Here is a 19,075-nt window from a genome sequence, read left to right as displayed (position 1 = left end):
TTGTTCTTTTATACAGATTTTTCTATCCCACCTTTGGATACAGCTAGGCTTTCTGTTTGCCCCCGTTTCCAGTCTTAATGCTAAGCTAAGCTATTCGGCTCCTATCTCAAGGTTCATAGTTAGCGTACAGACATGAGAGTGATGTCAATCTTCTTATCTAACTCTTAGCAATAAAACAAATGAGCATATTTCCCAAAATGTATAACTATTCCTTTAATATAAACCACAAATTGTAATTTTTTTTTAGATGCTCTCTGTTTGTGTGCTGATATAAGATAAGATAAGACATTTCAATTGGTGAGCTTTGGAGGCGCTGGGAGGTATTTTGGGGGTGTGAATCTATTATATATTTCTCTTCACTCTGCTCTTTTGACCTCATGGGCAATTAAGCTTCACAAACTATCAAACAATACACACCAGGTATTCAGACATGAAGTGTGCAGAGTGGTCTAAATCACATCTGGATCAAGATGCAAACTATTTTTAGGAGCAGTTTGGAGTGGCAGATGGAAGGCGCTTTTCTGTGTTTGAACAATGGATAACAAATCATGTCAATCACAGATAATCATGCACAATAATAATCAATAATCATGCACATCACAATAGACTTAGTCTTTCTGATTGATACAAAAGGAGAAAAAAAATCCACCCTCAGATACTATTCTTTGTATTTCTGGGCCTATTTTTGCTGTTTAATGGTGCATTTTTTCTGTAGGTGACGTGATGTGACATCACGTTGAGTGTATTTCTGGCAGCTGCAAATGAGATTTCTAACTTATTTTGGTGGCAAATCAGAAAGGAAGAAGGATTTTTCTACTGAGAACACCAGGTTTTTACCTGTTTCTCTTTGGATTGTTGAAAGGCAGTTTAGGAAATGTAGGAAATCCCCCCTCAGTGGTAGTAAAGGTGGCAATACAACAATATGAAAACACATCACGACAAGTAAAAGTCCTGCATTCAAAATCTTTCATTGCCCGCGAAATACACTGAAAGCATCAAAAGTAATAGTAATCATTCTGCAGGAAAATGCTTCTTGTGAGTGTTATATTATTATGTGTAAAAATATGAGAATGTTATCACTAATGCATTAGCGCAAAAGCAGCATTTTACTGTTGTAGCTGGTCGAGGTGGAGCTAGTTTGAACTACTTTACATTAGTCCAGTGGTTCCAAGCATTAAGTTCGGGCCCCCTCAAAAGGGTCACAACATAAATATGAGGGGAGGCGATTAATGGGGCATGGAAAGAAGAAAAACGTCTCTTTGATGGAAGTGCTAACAACTCATATACATCTCAGATGTGACAAAAGGCCTGATCTAGACACAGCTTTTTGGCAAGGGGTCACGAGCCACTTTAGCAATGCATTATATTTTATAAGCTTATGTTTTTAATGCAAAGTTTGAATCAGTAGACTAACTAGTAGCTTAAGCTGCTAGATAAATTTGATAGAGTACAACAAGTGCAAAAGTACAATATTGCCCCTTAAAATATATTGGAGTTAAGGTGTAATGTAGCATAAGCTGGTAATGCTCACTGAGTCAAGACTGAACTTAAAATACAATAGAATAGAATAGAAGGCCTTTTATTGTCACTATACACATGTACAATGAGATTAAAAGCAACTTCTTTTTCAGTGCCAACATATACATAAAAAATATAACAACATGAAATAACATAAGTAGTGCAAAAAAAAGGGGGGGGGGGTAAGGTGCACAGTTGAGACACTATATACATATGAAAAAATAAGTATGGTTTTATATACAGTGTGATATGCAGTGTGGGTTATTGCACATTATTTGAATATTCAATAGTGGTGATCATATTCAATGAGTAATAGATATTGGACAATAAGAGTAATGATATTGCACAGTATACAGGTATTGCACAGTAATTGAATTGCACAGTAATTATCAATATAGTACTAGTTACAGTTACAGTACTTAAATAAATAAGTTAGATTGCTCCACTGCCAACACCTGAAGAAACAATACACGAGTCGGTTTCCACTGACGGAAATGTGGGCCCTGGAAAATGAGTATGATTTTGTTTAGAATATCACAGATTGATGCTATTCTAAATATCTGAAGGTGGATCTTTTCCTTTCGAGAAATACGATTTGACCCAGGTCTGGCGCCTTGAGAAACTGATCTTGGACTGAACCTTACTGAAATACAAAAGTACTGTTTGCACATGATAATGGATGATGATGCTTTCTGCTTTTGACTTGCTTTTAACAATAAGGGACCCTGAAATCAACAGCCTACTGTATATTTTATGCAAGTACTGTATTAGTTTTAAAGTAGGACTACGTCATGTTGCACAGGCATCAACAGGTTTCTCTGTTTCTCGCCTGGAAAAGAAAATTCTTTTTAAAAGTACTACTTGAACACACACAGAGTACTTGAAGATTTTGAATAATTGTAAGAACTTTTTTTTTTTATCTTAACTTGCCAAGGGATGTATGCACAGTTGAGAATAGTAATTTGTCTGGCAAGTTCAAAACAATATTGTACTATTTTGCTTAACTATAGAGAAGAACATCCATAGAAAACATTAAAACGTGGATATTTTCTTCAAAAACAGCCTCTTTTTGAGTTTGAATGTCCTGTTCACCGGAAAATGTATGTGTACAATGTATAATAATGATGTATCATTTCTGTATACAATATACGACAGTATAAGATGTAGTCAAGTGGTTTTACCATCTCTGTGCTATTTATAAACCACGCTGTGCTGTGTGAGAAAAGCATGCTGAATGTATAGAAATGACCGTTTGGCCCAGATGGCGTCCCCCTGGGAATTCTGACTGAAATCCAGTTCCGGACAACCTACAGCAGGTTAGTCACGAGCGAAGTGTATGCCGAGTATGGCGTGTATCATTATGTCATGGTTTGTAGCAGTACAGTGTGTATATTCGTTCATCATGTGGTACATTGAGCAGGGGGTGGACAAAATTAAAAGTTGTAATTAGAACACCAGAACACCACTACAGTTATATTGGGAGAATGTGTTGGGTTAATTGGCAACGCTATACTTTACGGGTGCATCATATCCAAATAATTCCATAAAAAATGTTCAATAACTTTCCTGGAAAGAACAATGTAATTTGGTTCCAAATATAGAGGAAATTGAAACTGGTTCAAATGTGTCTACAAGCAAACATAATTCAACATACATGAAGAATAAATAATAAATCATGAGATTTACCTGGGTTTAAATTGAGCTGTTATGTGTATGTTTTCTGTGCTTTACAAGGCAGTTATGTTTACTTGAATACCAATCGACAAAATCTATAAGCTCTTAAATCTTTTTGTCTTGAATTACAATTTTTTATCAGTGAATTTTAGAGGTACAAAGAGGCAAGACATTGGTAGCTTCAAATGCTGCTACAAGGATACTGTATTGCCTTTGTAATTGTGGTTCTGGTATTTTGTCCACCCCTGTATAACATGTTTGGCCTTCCATTTTTTACACTGGCTATGCCTGGCTTTGTTTGCCTTGTAAGTTTTATTTCTGTTGTGTAATTTTGTCAGGTTTGGACATCACACACATCCAGTTGTTTCTATGTTTCCGTGTGGAGTCCTGATGCTACCTTTACTTGGTCAGTCCAGAAGAATAAAATACTGTATGTAGAGATTATGCATTATAACAGGGGTTCCCCAACATTGTGGCTTACAACCAAAGAATGATTTGTTTCCCTTGCATACTGAATAATTTTAGATGCCTGAAGATAGGAAATCATGATAGGAAATCAGAAAGAAATATATCTGCAATCCCAGTTTATGTTGACTTTTTCAGAATAAAATTCTAACCTTTCTTTTCTTTCTTTTAATCATCGGGCAACCCCTCTGATATACTGTATAGACCTGTTGTTGGGGACCTGATCCCTAGGTTGGGAACCACTATGACTCCATAACAAGTGAGACAGGAATGAGCATCAATAGAGTGAATGGAGCTATACATTTATAACCACAAATCAAAGTGTTGTATGCACCAAGGACAGAATTATAACATCAAAGTGTGAGTTGCTGAGAGTAGAGCCATTAGGACTGTATCTCATTCAATCGATCAACATTTGCTTGCCACTGCAACATCAAACCAGCTTGTAAGGCCTGGCCTTGTGCCTGTGAATCTGCCTTCAGCCATTAGATGTGCACAGAGAAGCGACAGAAGGAGTATCCATTTGACAAATCCCTGTATTGACCCCCTGTAGCTGGAGCATCTGCTGTTTTCTACTTTGGCCATAGACCTGAGTATCTATGTCAAAGACAGAAATAGTTCCACTGAGAAGGTCAGCGATGGCATTACGTCACTTGGTTTATTCTCTGTTTTTAGAAACATTCTGGGCAGGTTAAACCCAAAGGTGTCTGTCACATATCTATGCCAATTTGTGTGTTAAAGTGCACTTGCGTATTTGTAATGTTGTGGTATTACTTATTTATTTTAATTAATTTTACTAAATAAAGCAGAATTAATTACCTACTGTATATATATAGTTCTGGCAAGGCAAATTTCTTTGATAAAGGTCCAAGCAGTAAGACCTTCATTCATCACATAGATGTTTAAAGTGTAAAGAAATACTGATTAGTAGCATTCTCATGTTTGTATAGCTGGCAGTTAGTGAGCTTGCACAAAGTATGGAAACGGGGAAACAGCTAGATAAGGTAAGCAGAATATCTGGCCAATGTGTTGGGTCATAGATCCACTTGGGAAGTCCACGGGCTTTATTTGCCTTGTAAGTTTCATTTCTGTTGTGTGATACTGTCAGCTTTGGACATCACACACATCCAGTTGTTTCTGTGTTTCCGTGTGGAGTCCTGATGCTACCTTTACTTGGTCAGTCCAGAAGAATAAAATACTGTATGTAGAGATTATGCATTATAACAGGGGTTCCCCAACATTTTGGCTTACAACCAAAGAATGATTTGACAATTTTGGCTCAGGTTCAGGCAAGGTCACAAAATTAATTTTAGACATGTCTATGAAACAAAGAAATAAATGCATACGCTTTTGTCAAAATTAGGATCCAAACACACGTCAAATTGCATTGACATTTACAGTATAGGATCTTCTGTTTTGTATCCTCTAGAAAGCAGCCTTGACGTTTTGTGAAGTACCTGTATTTGCTGTTTTATGCGTGCAAAAATGTAGCTTTTTCACATTACATTAGCAATGTTTGTTTACAATAACTTCCGGGTAGAAAACTCCCGCGTCCAGCGCGTACAATTTAACGGCGCTGAGCAAACAGAGACGAGGAATAACTGGATTTACGATCTCCTTCATCCAAAATGCATGTTAATATGTCAACACTTTCACTAACATTAGCTTGGAGAGCTTTTTCTGTTGGCCCACAGACTAAAGAAAATGCCAGCACCCAAACTGGCAGTCAGTCCGACCAACGGTGACATGTTGCTGTTCGTAACGCTTTTATCAAAGAGCTAGCAAAGCAACACACAGTACAGAAAATAAGCACCGCCAGGGGTAATTCTAGGATCAGAGCTTTAGGGGGGGCTCAGCCCCTAATGAGAATGTGATACAGTGCCTTGGAAAATTATAATTAATAAAATTATAACAGAGGAACGTAGGAAAGCTTTTTTGCACACCTCTTTTGTCGGGCAGGTGCGTAGGATATGATCAAAAGTAGCAGATCAGAAGCTTAGAAAAAGTCCCACACACTGACCATTACACAAGCAATAATTGATTTAGAAAAATACAACGTTTTGGTATTAGACCTTCATCAGGTCATATATATATATATATGTATTATAACAGAGGATAAATGCAAAATATTGAACATATGAAAAAACTAAGAAAGTCCCTTTATGGTCTACCAGAATCAAATGAAATGATAATGAGGTGTAAACAATAAATAAATAAAAAATAAAACTTTCCTTGACTGGGTTACAGGTGCATAGCATTGGCGATTAAACCTGTTTCTTTGAACCTGTAATTGTTTACCCTTGTTCACTACCGGACACGTTCGCAAACTCTTACTTGAAGCACTAAAATTAAAAATAAAATTACAACATTAATTTGTTTTTTATTATTAAAGTTTTTAGGGGGGCTGAGATGAAATTTAGGGGGTGGTGGGGGGGTTGAGCCCCCCTAAAAGGGATCTAAAATCGCCACTGAGCACAGCAGGGACAGCATTTTTGTGTCAGCGTGACGTTACAGTGATTCGACCTATTGGGGACCGTCTGTGTGGGCCGTGTCGAGGCAATCCCAGCCCTGTTTTCTTTTTTCAGTATTTAGAGTAAGGCCCCTTTAAGTTATCATAGTCTGAGTTTAGTCCTGTTTAGTTGAGCTCTTTTATAGGTCCAGAAATTTGGTTCCATATTTTGTAAATAGTTATTTCATTTTTGGCTGAATAAGAAAAAGAAGAAGAAAATAGTGCTATATGGGCAGCCTGTCAAACCGAAGTGCAGAGGCGAGCGGCTGTTGATCGAGCGTCAGTGAACGTAACACGTGAAGGCTCCTGTCACTTTAACGAAAGTTCAACGTCCGACAAGAGAAACTCTGCGAGGATCCAACATGGAGCTGAAGGAGCTGGCTGCGAACGCGTTAGCCCAGAATAAGAAAGCCGCTCTTCTGGTCGGCGGAGCAGGCCTCGCTCTTCTGGGATTCGGTCTCGGATATAAATACCTGCGAAAGCCAGAAAAAGTTGTCCGTGTAGGCGTAGTGTCGCAGCTCCTCATCCACCCTCTCAAATCTGGCAAAGCGGTGTCTGTGGCGCTGGCAGAATGCCAGAAAGCCGGATTGAAGTTTGGAGAACTGCAGGATCGGTGAATGTTGAATACAAATACACACACAAACATGAGTTACCAACACGGTCATTAACGCCGTTCAGCATGCAGCGGTTGAAAGTGCATTCACTTAAGTTACTGTACAATTCTGAGGTAGGTAGGCCTATACAATAAATATTGTACTTTTTACACGACGACTTTTATTGCTGACACTCGGGGGTTAAAGTGGGGCTTGTCAGGTGTAAAACCCCCAAAGATCAGATCAGGTGGTATTATCAGTAGGCCTATGTCTAAGCATGATGAGACTGACATACTGACTGTTTTGCACAATTGTCTGACTGCCATTAAGGACTGGATGGCGAACAACTTTTTACAGCTCAATGCAGATAAAGACAGGGGTCCTTATCGTAGCTTCAGATAACACAGCTTTCAAGGTTGCTCAGTGTTTGGGGTCCTTTTCTCCAGCGGTACAGTCTAAACTCCGAAATCTCATAACTAGAGCTGGGCGATATGGAGAAAAATCAAATATCCCGATATTTTTGACAAAATACCTCTATCGATATTGTGGCGATATTTCACAAAATATGCACACAATGAGATTTTTGATAAAGAATCATCAATTATGTTGATATAACCAGTCCTTCCAGACAAATACGGAGTTTTTTTGTGATTGTTGTGTGCAAAAAGCCTTGATTATGCGGCACGTTTTCTTAAATAATGTGATGGAATATGCGGGATATTTATCCATTTTTATGTGATGAAATTGCGGGAACTTGCAAAAATTGCGGGAACTTGCAAAAACTGCGGTTTGATGAAAAAGAGAAAAAAAAGTGATTCCCCCAACACCCTGCTTTTCGAGGATGTTCACATCGCGTAATTACGTCACTTCATAACGTTCCCATGGCAACAGGGGAAAATGGCTGCTCTTGTGTGAAGCAAACCCAATATTTTTCAACTTTCTGCTAAGATATATGTGACACTTTTTTGCAACGAAAATGCGAGGATTATGAAATCATGCAAGCCCCGCATATTTTGCACCGAAATCAGCAATTTATACGGCAGAAGTGCGGCGTATTTTAAATAATGCGGCCCCCCGCATCAATATGCGGACTTTGGCTGATTATGCATTGAATTATGCGATCGCATAATCACGTTTTTCTGGAGGAACTGTATAATAGCTATGTGGGTAAAGGCAAATAATGGAACAGCTAGAACAGTCTGGTGTGTTCAGAAAATTACATCACTTTACAACCTTGCAATGCAGCCTTTAAAACCAGGAAAAGACGACACTTATCAGGATATTAAGATTTCCAAAATTTAAGACGACATCCAATACTAAATACTTCATATTTACTGTGTAGTCCCTCATTACTTCACCATTATTGTTACAATAAGTTCCTAAAAAAAATATATATATATATCAGAGACAGCAGGATTCTTAAAATGTGTAAAATCAATTTTTTATCATATTCAGACATAGGCTATACATTAACATTCACATCCAGAAGACCTTATTGACTTACTGGTAATTTAAGGATGGAGTCTGGTGTCTGTACATAGCAAATTGCACAGATTGCTCATTTGCACAAACTGCTTATATTTATCAGATTGCTTATTTACACACACACACACACACACATACACACACACACACACACACACACACACACACACACACACACACACACACACACACACACACACACACACACACACACACAGAGGCTTTCCGATTTATTAGATAGATGTATCACTTTACAATACGGTACACAAAGGACGGTACGCAATGTTTAAGTTATTATTAATGAACGAGTCGTTACTAGTTTTGGGCCGCTCAGCAGCTGGTTCCGAGTTAATCGACTCGTGAAAAAAGTGCTCAGTATGCATCGATTCACATATTTATGAAGTAATCATAACCTAATGGTTTATTAATATAGCATATCCCGAGCTGTTCTCCAGTAACTCATCATAATGTACTGTAGACCTCCAATCAGGTATTCAAGAATTACTCATTAACGATTCATTAATTATTAACATATAACCGACTCATTGTTATAGATTAAAGGTCTTCCACACCCACTCAGGGGTCTGCGGTAGTTGTGGCTGGTGAGACCTAAAAGAAGGTCTCTGAACTACACAACAGTTTATCAAATAATCCAAACTATCTGCACCTTAACCGGCTATTTTAAAATGCATTTTGTATTTGAACTCATCCATAATTTTCCACTAATGTAGGCTAATATGGAACCCCCCCAAAAATATTTTTAATAGTTTTGATTTTGTTGCACAAGAAAGGAACTGTTTGTGTTGATTGCAGACACTGGCTGGTGGTGACAGAGGACGGCCACATGGTGACGGGCCGACAGCAGCCTCGCCTGGTGTTGGTGTCTCTGACCTGCGAAGGCGGCCATGTTTGTCTCAACAGCCCCAACATGGAGGAGCTGCGATTCCCCATCTCGCAGCCCGACAACCCCGTCATGGACTGCAGGTTTCACATCAGGGCATTATTTAGGCACCACAGTCTTCTCTGACTAAATCCACAACTGTTTATTGTACTCGTTTGATGCTTTTGCGTTTCTTTGACAGTCGCCGGTGTAGAGAGACAGGAAACATCGGTCTGTTTGATTAAAGGTTTAATCAAACGGGTCAAGAGCCAAAAAGTTTTGAAAATATTCTAATGACCTGAAGCTTAAAAAGATAGATAGATAGATAGATAGATAGATAGATAGATAGATAGATAGATAGATAGATAGATCTTTATTGTCATTGTATGTGATACAATGAAATTCTGTTAGAGCCATCCTTTCCAAATAGCAGCATAGAGTAAAAAAGATATATATGAGAAAAAAAAATATATATATATATATACATATACATACAGTGCCTTGCGAAAGTATTCGGCCCCCTTGAACGTTTCGACCTTTTGCCACATTTCAGGCCTCAAACATAAAGATATAAAACTGTAATTTTTTGTGAAGAATCAACAACAAGTGGGTCCCAATTATGAAGTGGAACGAAATTCATTGGCTATTTCAAACTTTTTTAACAAATAAAAAACTGAAAAAGTGGGCGTCCGCAAAAATTATTCAGCCCCTTTACTTTCAGTGCAGCAAACTCTCTCCGAAGTTCAGTGAGGATCTCTGAATGATCCAATGTTGACCTAAATGACTAATGATGATAAATAGAATCCAGCTGTGTGTAATCAAGTCTCCGTATAAATGCACCTGCTCTGTGATAGTCTCAGAGGTCCGTTTAAAGCGCAGAGAGCATCATGAAGAACAAGGAACACACCAGGCAGGTCCGAGATACTGTTGTGGAGAAGTTTAAAGCCGGATTTGGATACAAAAAGATTTCCCAAGCTTTAAACATCCCAAGGAGCACTGTGCAAGCGATAATATTGAAATGGAAGGAGTATCAGACCACTACAAATCTACGAAGACCCGGCCGTCCCTCTAAACTTTCAGCTCATACAATGAGAAGACTGATCAGAGATGCAGCCAAGAGGCCCATGATCACTCTGGATGAACTGCAGAGATCTACAGCTGAGGCGGGAGACTCTGTCCATAGGACAACAATCAGTCGTATACTGCACAAATCTGGCCTTTATGGAAGAGTGGCAAGAAGAAAGCCATTTCTTAAAGATATCCATAAAAGTGTCGTTTAAAAGTTTGCCAAAAGCCACCTGGGAGACACACCAAACATGTGGAAGAAGTTGCTCTGGTCAGATGAAACCAAAATCGAACTGTTTGGCGAACAATGCAAAACGTTATGTTTGGCGTAAAAGGCAACACAGCTCATCACCCTGAACACACCATCCCCACTGTCAAACATGGTGGTGGCAGCATCATGGTTTGGGCCTGCTTTTCTTCAGCAGGGACAGGGAAGATGGTTAAAATTGTGGGAAGATGGATGGAGCCAAATACAGGACCATTCTGGAAGAAAACCTGATGGAGTCTGCAAAAGACCTGAGACTGGGACGGAGATTTGTCTTCCAACAAGACAATGATCCAAAACATAAAGCAAAATCTACAATGGAATGGTTCACAAATAAACATATCCAGGTGTTAGAATGGCCAAGTCAAAGTCCAGGCCTGAATCCAATCGAGAATCTGTGGAAAGAACTGAAAACTGCTGTTCACAAACGCTCTCCATCCAACCTCACTGAGCTCGAGCTGTTTTGCAAGGAGGAATGGGCAAAAATGTCAGTCTCGATGTGCAAAACTGATAGAGACATACCCCAAGCGACTTACAGCTGTAATCGCAGCAAAAGGTGGCGCTACAAAGTATTAACTTAAGGGGGCTGAATAATTTTGCGCCCACAATATTTCAGTTTTTTATTTGTTTAAAAGGTTTGAAATATCCAATAAATTTTGTTCCACTTCATGATTGTGTCCCACTTGTTGTTGATTCTTCACAAAAAATTACAGTTTTATATCTTTATGTTTGAGGCCTGAAATGTGGCAAAAGGTCGAAAAGTTCAAGGGGGCCGAATACTTTCGCAAGGCACTGTATACAGTACAGGCCAAAAGTTTGGACACACCTTCTCATTCAATGCGTTTCCTTTTTATTTTCATGACTATTTACATTGTATATTTACATTCTCACTGAAGGCATCAAAACTATGAATGAACACATATGGAATTATGTACTTAACAAAAAAGTGTGAAATAACTGAAAACATGTCTTATATTTTAGATTCTTCAAAGTAGCCACCCTTTGCTTTTTTATTAATAAGGGACAAAATTCCACTAATTAACCCTGACAAAGCACACCTGTGAAGGTAAAACCATTTCAGGTGACTACCTCATGAAGCTCATTGAGAGAACACCAAGGGTTTGCAGAGTTATCAAAAAAGCAAAGGGTGGCTACTTTGAAGAATCTAAAATATAAGACATGTTTTCAGTTATTTCACACTTTTTTGTTAAGTACATAATTCCATATGTGTTCATTCATAGTTTTGATGCCTTCAGTGAGAAACACATTGAATGAGAAGGTGTGTCCAAACTTTTGGCCTGTATTTATGTATGTGTGTGTGTGAATATATATATATATATATATATATATATATATATATATACACACACATAGACCAGCACATTCTCACTTGAGCACATCTCGCATATACACATTAATCTCGCACATACACATTCATTCCATGTTCTCAATAAATAGCTAGAAGTCTATTAAAAATTAAGTAAACACAGCAGTTATTGCACAGTCCGATTGCACTGAGGGGTTAAGGGATGTGTGTATGTTTTTATGTTTGTATGTGTATAAAAAAAAAATATATATATATATATATATATTTTTTTTTTTTATATATATATATATATATATTTATTATTATTATTATTATTATTATTATTTATTTTTAATTTTTTAAAGATACGGACAGTTAAAGTCTGCTAACTAAGAAATTCCATTATTCATAATTCTGTAGATTATTTTCCTTGTAAATCTTCGAATGTTTTGTATAAAGGACACAAAACAGCTGCCTGTTCTCATTTCCCACAGTGACATCTTCGACATCCGTCCAACCCTAAAATATTCAGTTCACAATCATATCAAACTCAGGAAAGCAGTGGATCTTCTGCATCTTTGCTTGAAAAAGAAATAAAACTGTATCTGCAATAACTATGCTCATTTTGTCATCTAAGGACATTGGGCCTCATTCACCAATATCTTCCTAAGTTTTCTCTTAAATATGTTCTTAAGAAGGTTCCTAAGAAAAGTCTACGTCGGATTCATGACGTGTTCTTAAACAGCAGAATTGTTCGCATCGCATCTGTGTTCTTAGGATTGATGAATCCCACGTCTTCGTAACTGAAAGCGCGTGCCAGTTGTTCCTAATTAGCATAAGAAAACGCCCCGCAAATTCCCATATAAGGACATGACACTTCCTGTGCACCTCCTGGGAGACAGGTTGTCGGAGCCGCGGTGGAGGAAGTACTGAATCTCAGTACTTAAATAAAAGTACAAATAACCAGAGACATATTTACTTTAGTAAAAGTAGAAGGTGTCCAATAGCCTACCACAAACAAGGCCTGGCTTTTAAAAAAAGTTCCTATCCTAACCAGCATATAACGGAAATGTGTTGTTAGAATCGGAATGCGGTTGGTTTTATTCATGGATGTATTTTATTTTCTTTAACCATGCAAGTAAGCAAATAAAGTGTGTGAAGAAGCGCAAATGGGGAAATGTGAAGAGGTCCAGCCAAATAAATAAGATATGAGCGCGTCTTACGCAGCCTGGCGGAGGAGTAAACGACGCTGTGGAGAGAAATAGATATAGCAACTTTGATTTAAAAACGGGAATAATAAAAACAAACGTTTTCATTTTCACTTTTACCGGGGGCTGTATTACCGAGGGTCAGCGGCGCTGCGCCCGGGCTCTGCAGCACCGGAGCCGGCTTGGATCAGCGGTGCCTCGTATACAGTATCTACGGCAACCAAACTTTACTGGTGAGACAAACGTGTGACGGTCAGGAAGACGTTTTGGCAGGGGGGAAACTGATCAGAAAATGTAACGGAACATTGTAGAAATGTAGTGGAGTAGAAAGTATAGATAATTGCTGCAAAATGTAACAAAGTAAAAGTCAAAAGTAGGCTATGCACTATTGAGTCTACTTAAGTAAAGTACCACATCGAAGAAAAATGTACTTAAGGTACAGTTAGGACGAATTTGTACTTCGTTACATTCTACCACTGCATTTATGCGTTTGGCCATATAAATAGATCAATCACCAAATAACAGGATTTAATCAGTTTAATTGCTGATGTAAATTGCAGTGTTAGTGTTTTTTTTGCATAATATGATTTTTTTTTTCAACAAATGATCAGAAATACATTACAGTACAATACTATCATTGTAAACGACTGTAGAATTAAATAAAATGCAGTAAGCAATCATTTGGAGCAAATTGTCATCACTCAAATGTGCGTAAGAGTGCTTTTCAGTGTTCGTAGATTTTGTTCTTGGCTAAAAACAAATCCAAGTTAAGAAAACATTAGTGAATGCCAGAATCTTCGTAAAAAGTTCGTAAGAAGGGTTTAAGAACACATTTCTTCGTAAGCACGGTTGGTGAATGAGGCCCATTGTGTATTGCTCCCAAAAAGAAGGCCATAATAGATACTGTTGATGTTGTTGGTAACGCTCGTTTCAAATCATGAATATTTTTTTAAATTTTAGAACAGGTTTACATTGTTTATTTGTCTTTTGCATTATTTACTTGTACCCACTGTGGTTTTTTTTAACTGCTTCTTGTTGTTCTTTGTGCTGCAGAGTGTTTAAAGCGGACGTCCAGGGACGGGACTGCGGTGACGAAGCGTCTCGCTGGCTCACTCGTTTTCTGGGTGAAGAGAATACCTTTCGCTTGGTGCACTTTGAACCCCAGATGAAGGCGAGGAGGCCGGCGGAGGAGTATCCTCTTTTCCCACAATGTGAGGTAAACAGGACTCTGTGCTGGAGTCTGTGTTGCTTTTTATTCCCACACTTTGAGGCGTTAACTGAATGCCTCTAGTTAAAGATAAATAGTTTTCACCTTGATGTCAGCTTTACCATAAAGTGTCATTATATTCATAGTCTCGCATTGCCAGACCCTTCTCTACAGTGCTGCGGAGGAGGGTCTGGCTAGTCTGTGGGCGGAACTCGCGGGCGGGGCCAATCGGGAGAAACACTACAGCGCATATTTAGTGGGCGGCGTATCACGGAAGTAAACCCGGATGCTTAAAAACTTTTTTGGCGTACGCGCCAGGCGAGCAACTCCATTGAACTGAATATGCAGTTACTCTGTATCCACGACGTTTCACTTCCGGGATTGGTCCGTTGCCGCTGGAAATTCCGCCGGATGTCACTCGTTTCGGCCGGAAGTCCATCACCTTCCTCTTTCTTTGTGATGTAATTCTAAACTCCGGTGGATTTCTGAGGACTATGTTTAACTGCTCCTCAGATCTCTGCAGGGTAAATCCAGACAGCTAGCTAGACTATCTGTCCAATCTGAGTTTTCTGTTGCACGACTAAAACAACTTCTGAACGTACACACGTTCCACCAAAACAAGTTCCTTCCCGAGGCTATTTGGCAGAGGCGCCGTGGCTCCGTCCGGCGTCCTTAGCGCCGCCCAAGACGATTGCGATTGGTGTAAAGAAATGCCAATCAACCAGAGCGCGTTTTTCTCCCACCCCCGGAACGCTGTGCGGACTTGCCAGACCCTCCTCCACAGCGCTGTGGAGGAAGGTCTGGCAATGCGAGACTAGTATGCAGTTAATATCCTACATCCGTGGTGTTTAACCTTCTATCCAGCAGGTGGCCTACCCAGATTTCGGACCCGTGATGCTGCTGTCCGAGTCCTCGGTCAAGGATCTCAGCAGCAAGTTAGAGAAGGAGGTCACAGTGGAGCGTTTCCGCCCAAGCATTGTCATAAGTGACTGTGAAGCATTCGATGAGGTGTGTTGTTCACATCTGATTTGCTTTCCCTGCTAGTTCCCCGTGTTCAACTACAAAATCAGAAATCTCAGTTACATAAGCAAAGAAAAGGCAGTCATGTAAAGATTCGATCCAAAGATAACAGATTCTATGTGTCTCTACACTACAGCCCATGAGGTTTTGTTTTCCCTCCTGTGAGGAAAAAGAAATGATCATTTGGTCCTGTGCTTCTGACTAATCCCTCGCCCTTTTCAGTGTGAGCAGCGTGTGCTAATTTTATCTCCAACTCAAAAACCCAACTGCTCGTTATTTTTTTTATTTTTTTTTAGGATTCGTGGGAAGAGATCCAGATTGGCAGCGTGAGACTGCAGCGTATAATGTCATGTGGACGGTAACACACTTGATGCTTCACACAGATTTTAACCAGGGACAGAATCCCTTTATTTATCAACAACAACAACAAATTAGGCATTATCTTATTAAATATGTGCTAATTTGTATTCATTTCCACAACAGAAATGTAAACATTGGATAAAGATAATTTTTTGGGGGGCTTTTCCCTTTTATTAAGTAGTGCCAGTGGATAGACATGAAAGGGGGAGAGAGATGGGGGATGACACGCAGCAAAGGGCAGCAGGTCGGACTCGAACCCCTGCGCCGCTGCAGGACTCAGCCAACATGGGGCGCACGCTCTCACTGGGTGAGCTAGAGGCTGCCCCGAGTCAAAGGTTTTTAAAGAGGGAATTTTCTTTTAATATGTCTTTTAATCACTCCATCAATCCGAAAATACTGTCAACAGCTATTATCAATTTTCTTCATGTTTTTAGGAATAACATGTTGTATAAATCTGGCTTTGAATGATATCTGAACAAACCTCTCTGTAAAAACATCCAGAGTATAGATAGGAATGTAACAGTGGAGTCTATGGAAGTGCTACGAAGTGGAGAAGTCTGAGAAAAAAACCCTTTTTTTGAAAACGGCCTTTAAAGTGCTCATATTATGCTCATTTTCAGGTTCATAATTGTATTTAGAGGTTATATCAGAATAGGTTTACATGGTTTCATTTTCAAAAAACACCATATTTTTGTTGTACTGCACAGCTCCTCTTTTCACCCTGTGTGTTGAGCTCTCTGTTTTAGCTACAGAGTGAGGCATCACACTTCTGTTCTATCTTTGTTGGGAGTCACACATGCTCAGTACCTAGGTAAGGACTACTAGCCAGTCAGAAGCAGAGTATGAGGGCGTGCCCTGACAGAACCTAGGTAAGGACTACTAGCCAGTCAGAAGCAGAGTATGAGGGCATGCCCTGACAGTAGCTAGGTAAGGACTACTAGCCAGTCAGAAGCAGAGTATGAGGGCATGCCCTGACAGTAGCTAGGTAAGGACTACTAGCCAGTCAGAAGCAGAGTATGAGGGCATGCCCTGACATTAGCTAGGTAAGGACTACTAGCCAGTCAGAAGCAGAGTATGAGGGCATGCCCTGACAGTAGCTAGGTAAGGACTACTAGCCAGTCAGAAACCGAGTATGAGGGCATGCCCTGACAGTACCTAGGTAAGGACTACTAGCCAGTCAGAATCAGAGTATGAGGGCGTGCCACGCTAGCAGCTAGACGAGCATTATAACGTGTGTTACAAAGTGACCCACATTTGTCTCTGAAGTAAAGGCTGGACTACAACAGAGCTGTTTGGAGCAGTTGGTGAACAGTGTTTTCTGTTGGAGATGGTAAGTCCCTTTGGGGGGGACTTTGGGCTTTTTTACTTTGTAAACCTATAACGTGCACAAAAAAGATATATAACACAATAAAGGAAAGGGGGAAAGCCAAAAAGCATAATATGAGCACTTGAAAGATGATGCATTGTAAAACTACATACATTTTGAAAACACTTAAGGTGAATAGGGTAAAAAACAAATCTGTAACTAATATATATCATCATGAAACTTCCCCAGTTGATTATTTACATTGAGAATTATGTTTTTGTATTACAGGGTCTCCGAAATGTCATGTTTAAATATGCAAATGAGGCATTATCTAATGCTAACTTTTGGTTTAATCGACAAAAGTGTCCAAAATAAACACTTTAATGTGCATTTTGGATGTTTTCCATCCACTAGTCTGAGCCACCAGTGATTGTCTTGTCTTATTTGATGTTAAAATACTTGAGTGTGTCTTTCTACCTGTAGAGATTTAGGATGGATGGAAACTAACCTGTAACCTTTGTTGTCTCCAGGTGTGTTTTCACCACCGTTGACCCTGAAACGGGTGTAATCACCAGAAAAGAGCCTCTGGACACACTGAAAAGGTAAAGTTTTAACCCGAACTTTAACTATATTATTATATTTAAGGAAGGTTGAATTTTTTACATTTTGGTGGTAATAAGTGTAATAAGCATTAGCAGCATCCCACTTCAGCCTAAAAAGAAAGAACAATTGTTGTTTCATGCATACAAATGTTGGACAGACAAAAATCTCTCATAATTCAATGAAAATTGGGCTACTTTTGGTGTTTTAAGCCCCCAACGTCGACTTCCAGGCAGCGCTGCGACCGTTTACTTCAAGGCACCTGACCCTAACCCTAACCATTGCCTAATCCTAGTGCCTTCCAGGCAGCGCTGCCTGGAAGACGACGTTGGGGGCTTAAAACACCAAACACCATTCAAGGATCTCGTTGGGCTTTTTTAATGTCGGGTGAATCTGGCAACCCAGCATCACATTTGTTTTTACAGATGAATATGTACATAGGCGTAGATTTCAGGGGGGATGCAGGGGATATGTCCCCCCAATATTTAGAAGAGGTAGATTTGTCCCCTTTAAAAAAAAGTTGACAAGCCACTCCCCAAAAGAGGTAACCGTTCAGGGGGCTAAGAACATGTATATATCCTTCTTACCTGTAAATATGTTTCCCAACAATTTCAGAAACCACTATAGTGGACTGTACCATCCAAACCGTGCAGCGCACGTCTCTTTTCTCTTTTTCTCTTTCTCTGTGAAATGAAGCTGCCTTCAAGTGCTGTCAGAAATGTCCAAATCTATAACAATCTGACGGAAGAACACAACAGGGGTGTAGAAAAAATCCATAAAATAAAGATGTGATTTTGTAGCTTCATTGAGTTTTGTATTATTTTTGATGTAAACTGGTAATTGTACTTTTGGGATGCAGTTTTCACCTTTTTTTTTTATCCAGTCAATTTGAATGTGCTTTCTATCATCTCAATGAGAGTTTGGTTAGTCAAATTGACTCAAGCGGACACTTTCCCTTAAGGAAGTGTCATTTTAAGAACTGAAAAATATTCACGTGAATCTTAGTGGCCTCGTTTTCGGTCCGATTTCACACCTAAATGCCTTCTTACTCTGACCATGATTCTTTGGCAGCTATCGTCTGTGCAAGCCGTCCGAGAAGCACATCTACAAAGCGTCTCCGTTGTTTGGACAGCTGCACACGGTGAAGAAGACGGGCATCCTGCAGGTCGGCGACGTGGTGTACAAGATCAGCCGCTGATGGAGGGAGCCAGAGAGGGGAAAAGATGCCAACAAACGGTTACCACTATCACTGTATAATCACTGTGCTAGTCCACACTAAAGAATACACTAACACAGTTAGTAGTGTATATACACAATAAAGGAATAAAAGACTACAATTGCACACACAAAATATCAGTTTTTTTTTTTAAATGGGGCTGTGATTCACAGAGAGACCAATCCACTGAGATAACATGCAGTTTAAAATATAAATTTTATAGTGGATTTTATTAATTATGTATGTATGTATGTATGTCAGTTGTTGTGTAACATCAACATCATTTCATTGGTACCTGAAAGTACGCGCCGCTGTTAAAGAGATTAAATTAAACTGCCAAAAGTAATTTTAATATATAACTTTACATGGGCAATTATTCCTGGAATAAAGGGCTGAAC

General features: G+C 39.3%; 1 protein-coding gene across 2 annotated transcripts; it reads left to right on the top strand.

Annotated features, from left to right (window-relative positions):
* Positions 1-6,386: 6,386 nt before the first annotated feature.
* Positions 6,387-18,812, top strand: marc1 (mitochondrial amidoxime reducing component 1). Of its 2 annotated transcripts, none has more exons than XM_039786974.1 (7): positions 6,387-6,779; positions 9,058-9,228; positions 14,022-14,184; positions 15,043-15,183; positions 15,492-15,553; positions 17,392-17,463; positions 18,533-18,812. In XM_039786974.1, exons 1-7 carry the CDS (start codon positions 6,529-6,531, stop codon positions 18,657-18,659), a joined length of 987 nt encoding a protein of 328 aa, XP_039642908.1. In that variant the 5' UTR covers positions 6,387-6,528; the 3' UTR covers positions 18,660-18,812. The 2 variants fall into 2 exon arrangements, with proteins under 2 accessions (XP_039642908.1, XP_039642907.1); XM_039786973.1 differs by having other exon boundaries at positions 6,403-6,779; positions 15,040-15,183.
* Positions 18,813-19,075: the final 263 nt, after the last annotated feature.

The sequence above is a fragment of the Perca fluviatilis genome, chromosome 20 (genome assembly GCF_010015445.1).
Source record: "Perca fluviatilis chromosome 20, GENO_Pfluv_1.0, whole genome shotgun sequence".
In the NCBI taxonomy this organism is placed as follows: domain Eukaryota; kingdom Metazoa; phylum Chordata; class Actinopteri; order Perciformes; family Percidae; genus Perca; species Perca fluviatilis.
This window is presented reverse-complemented; position numbering and strand designations above follow the sequence as displayed.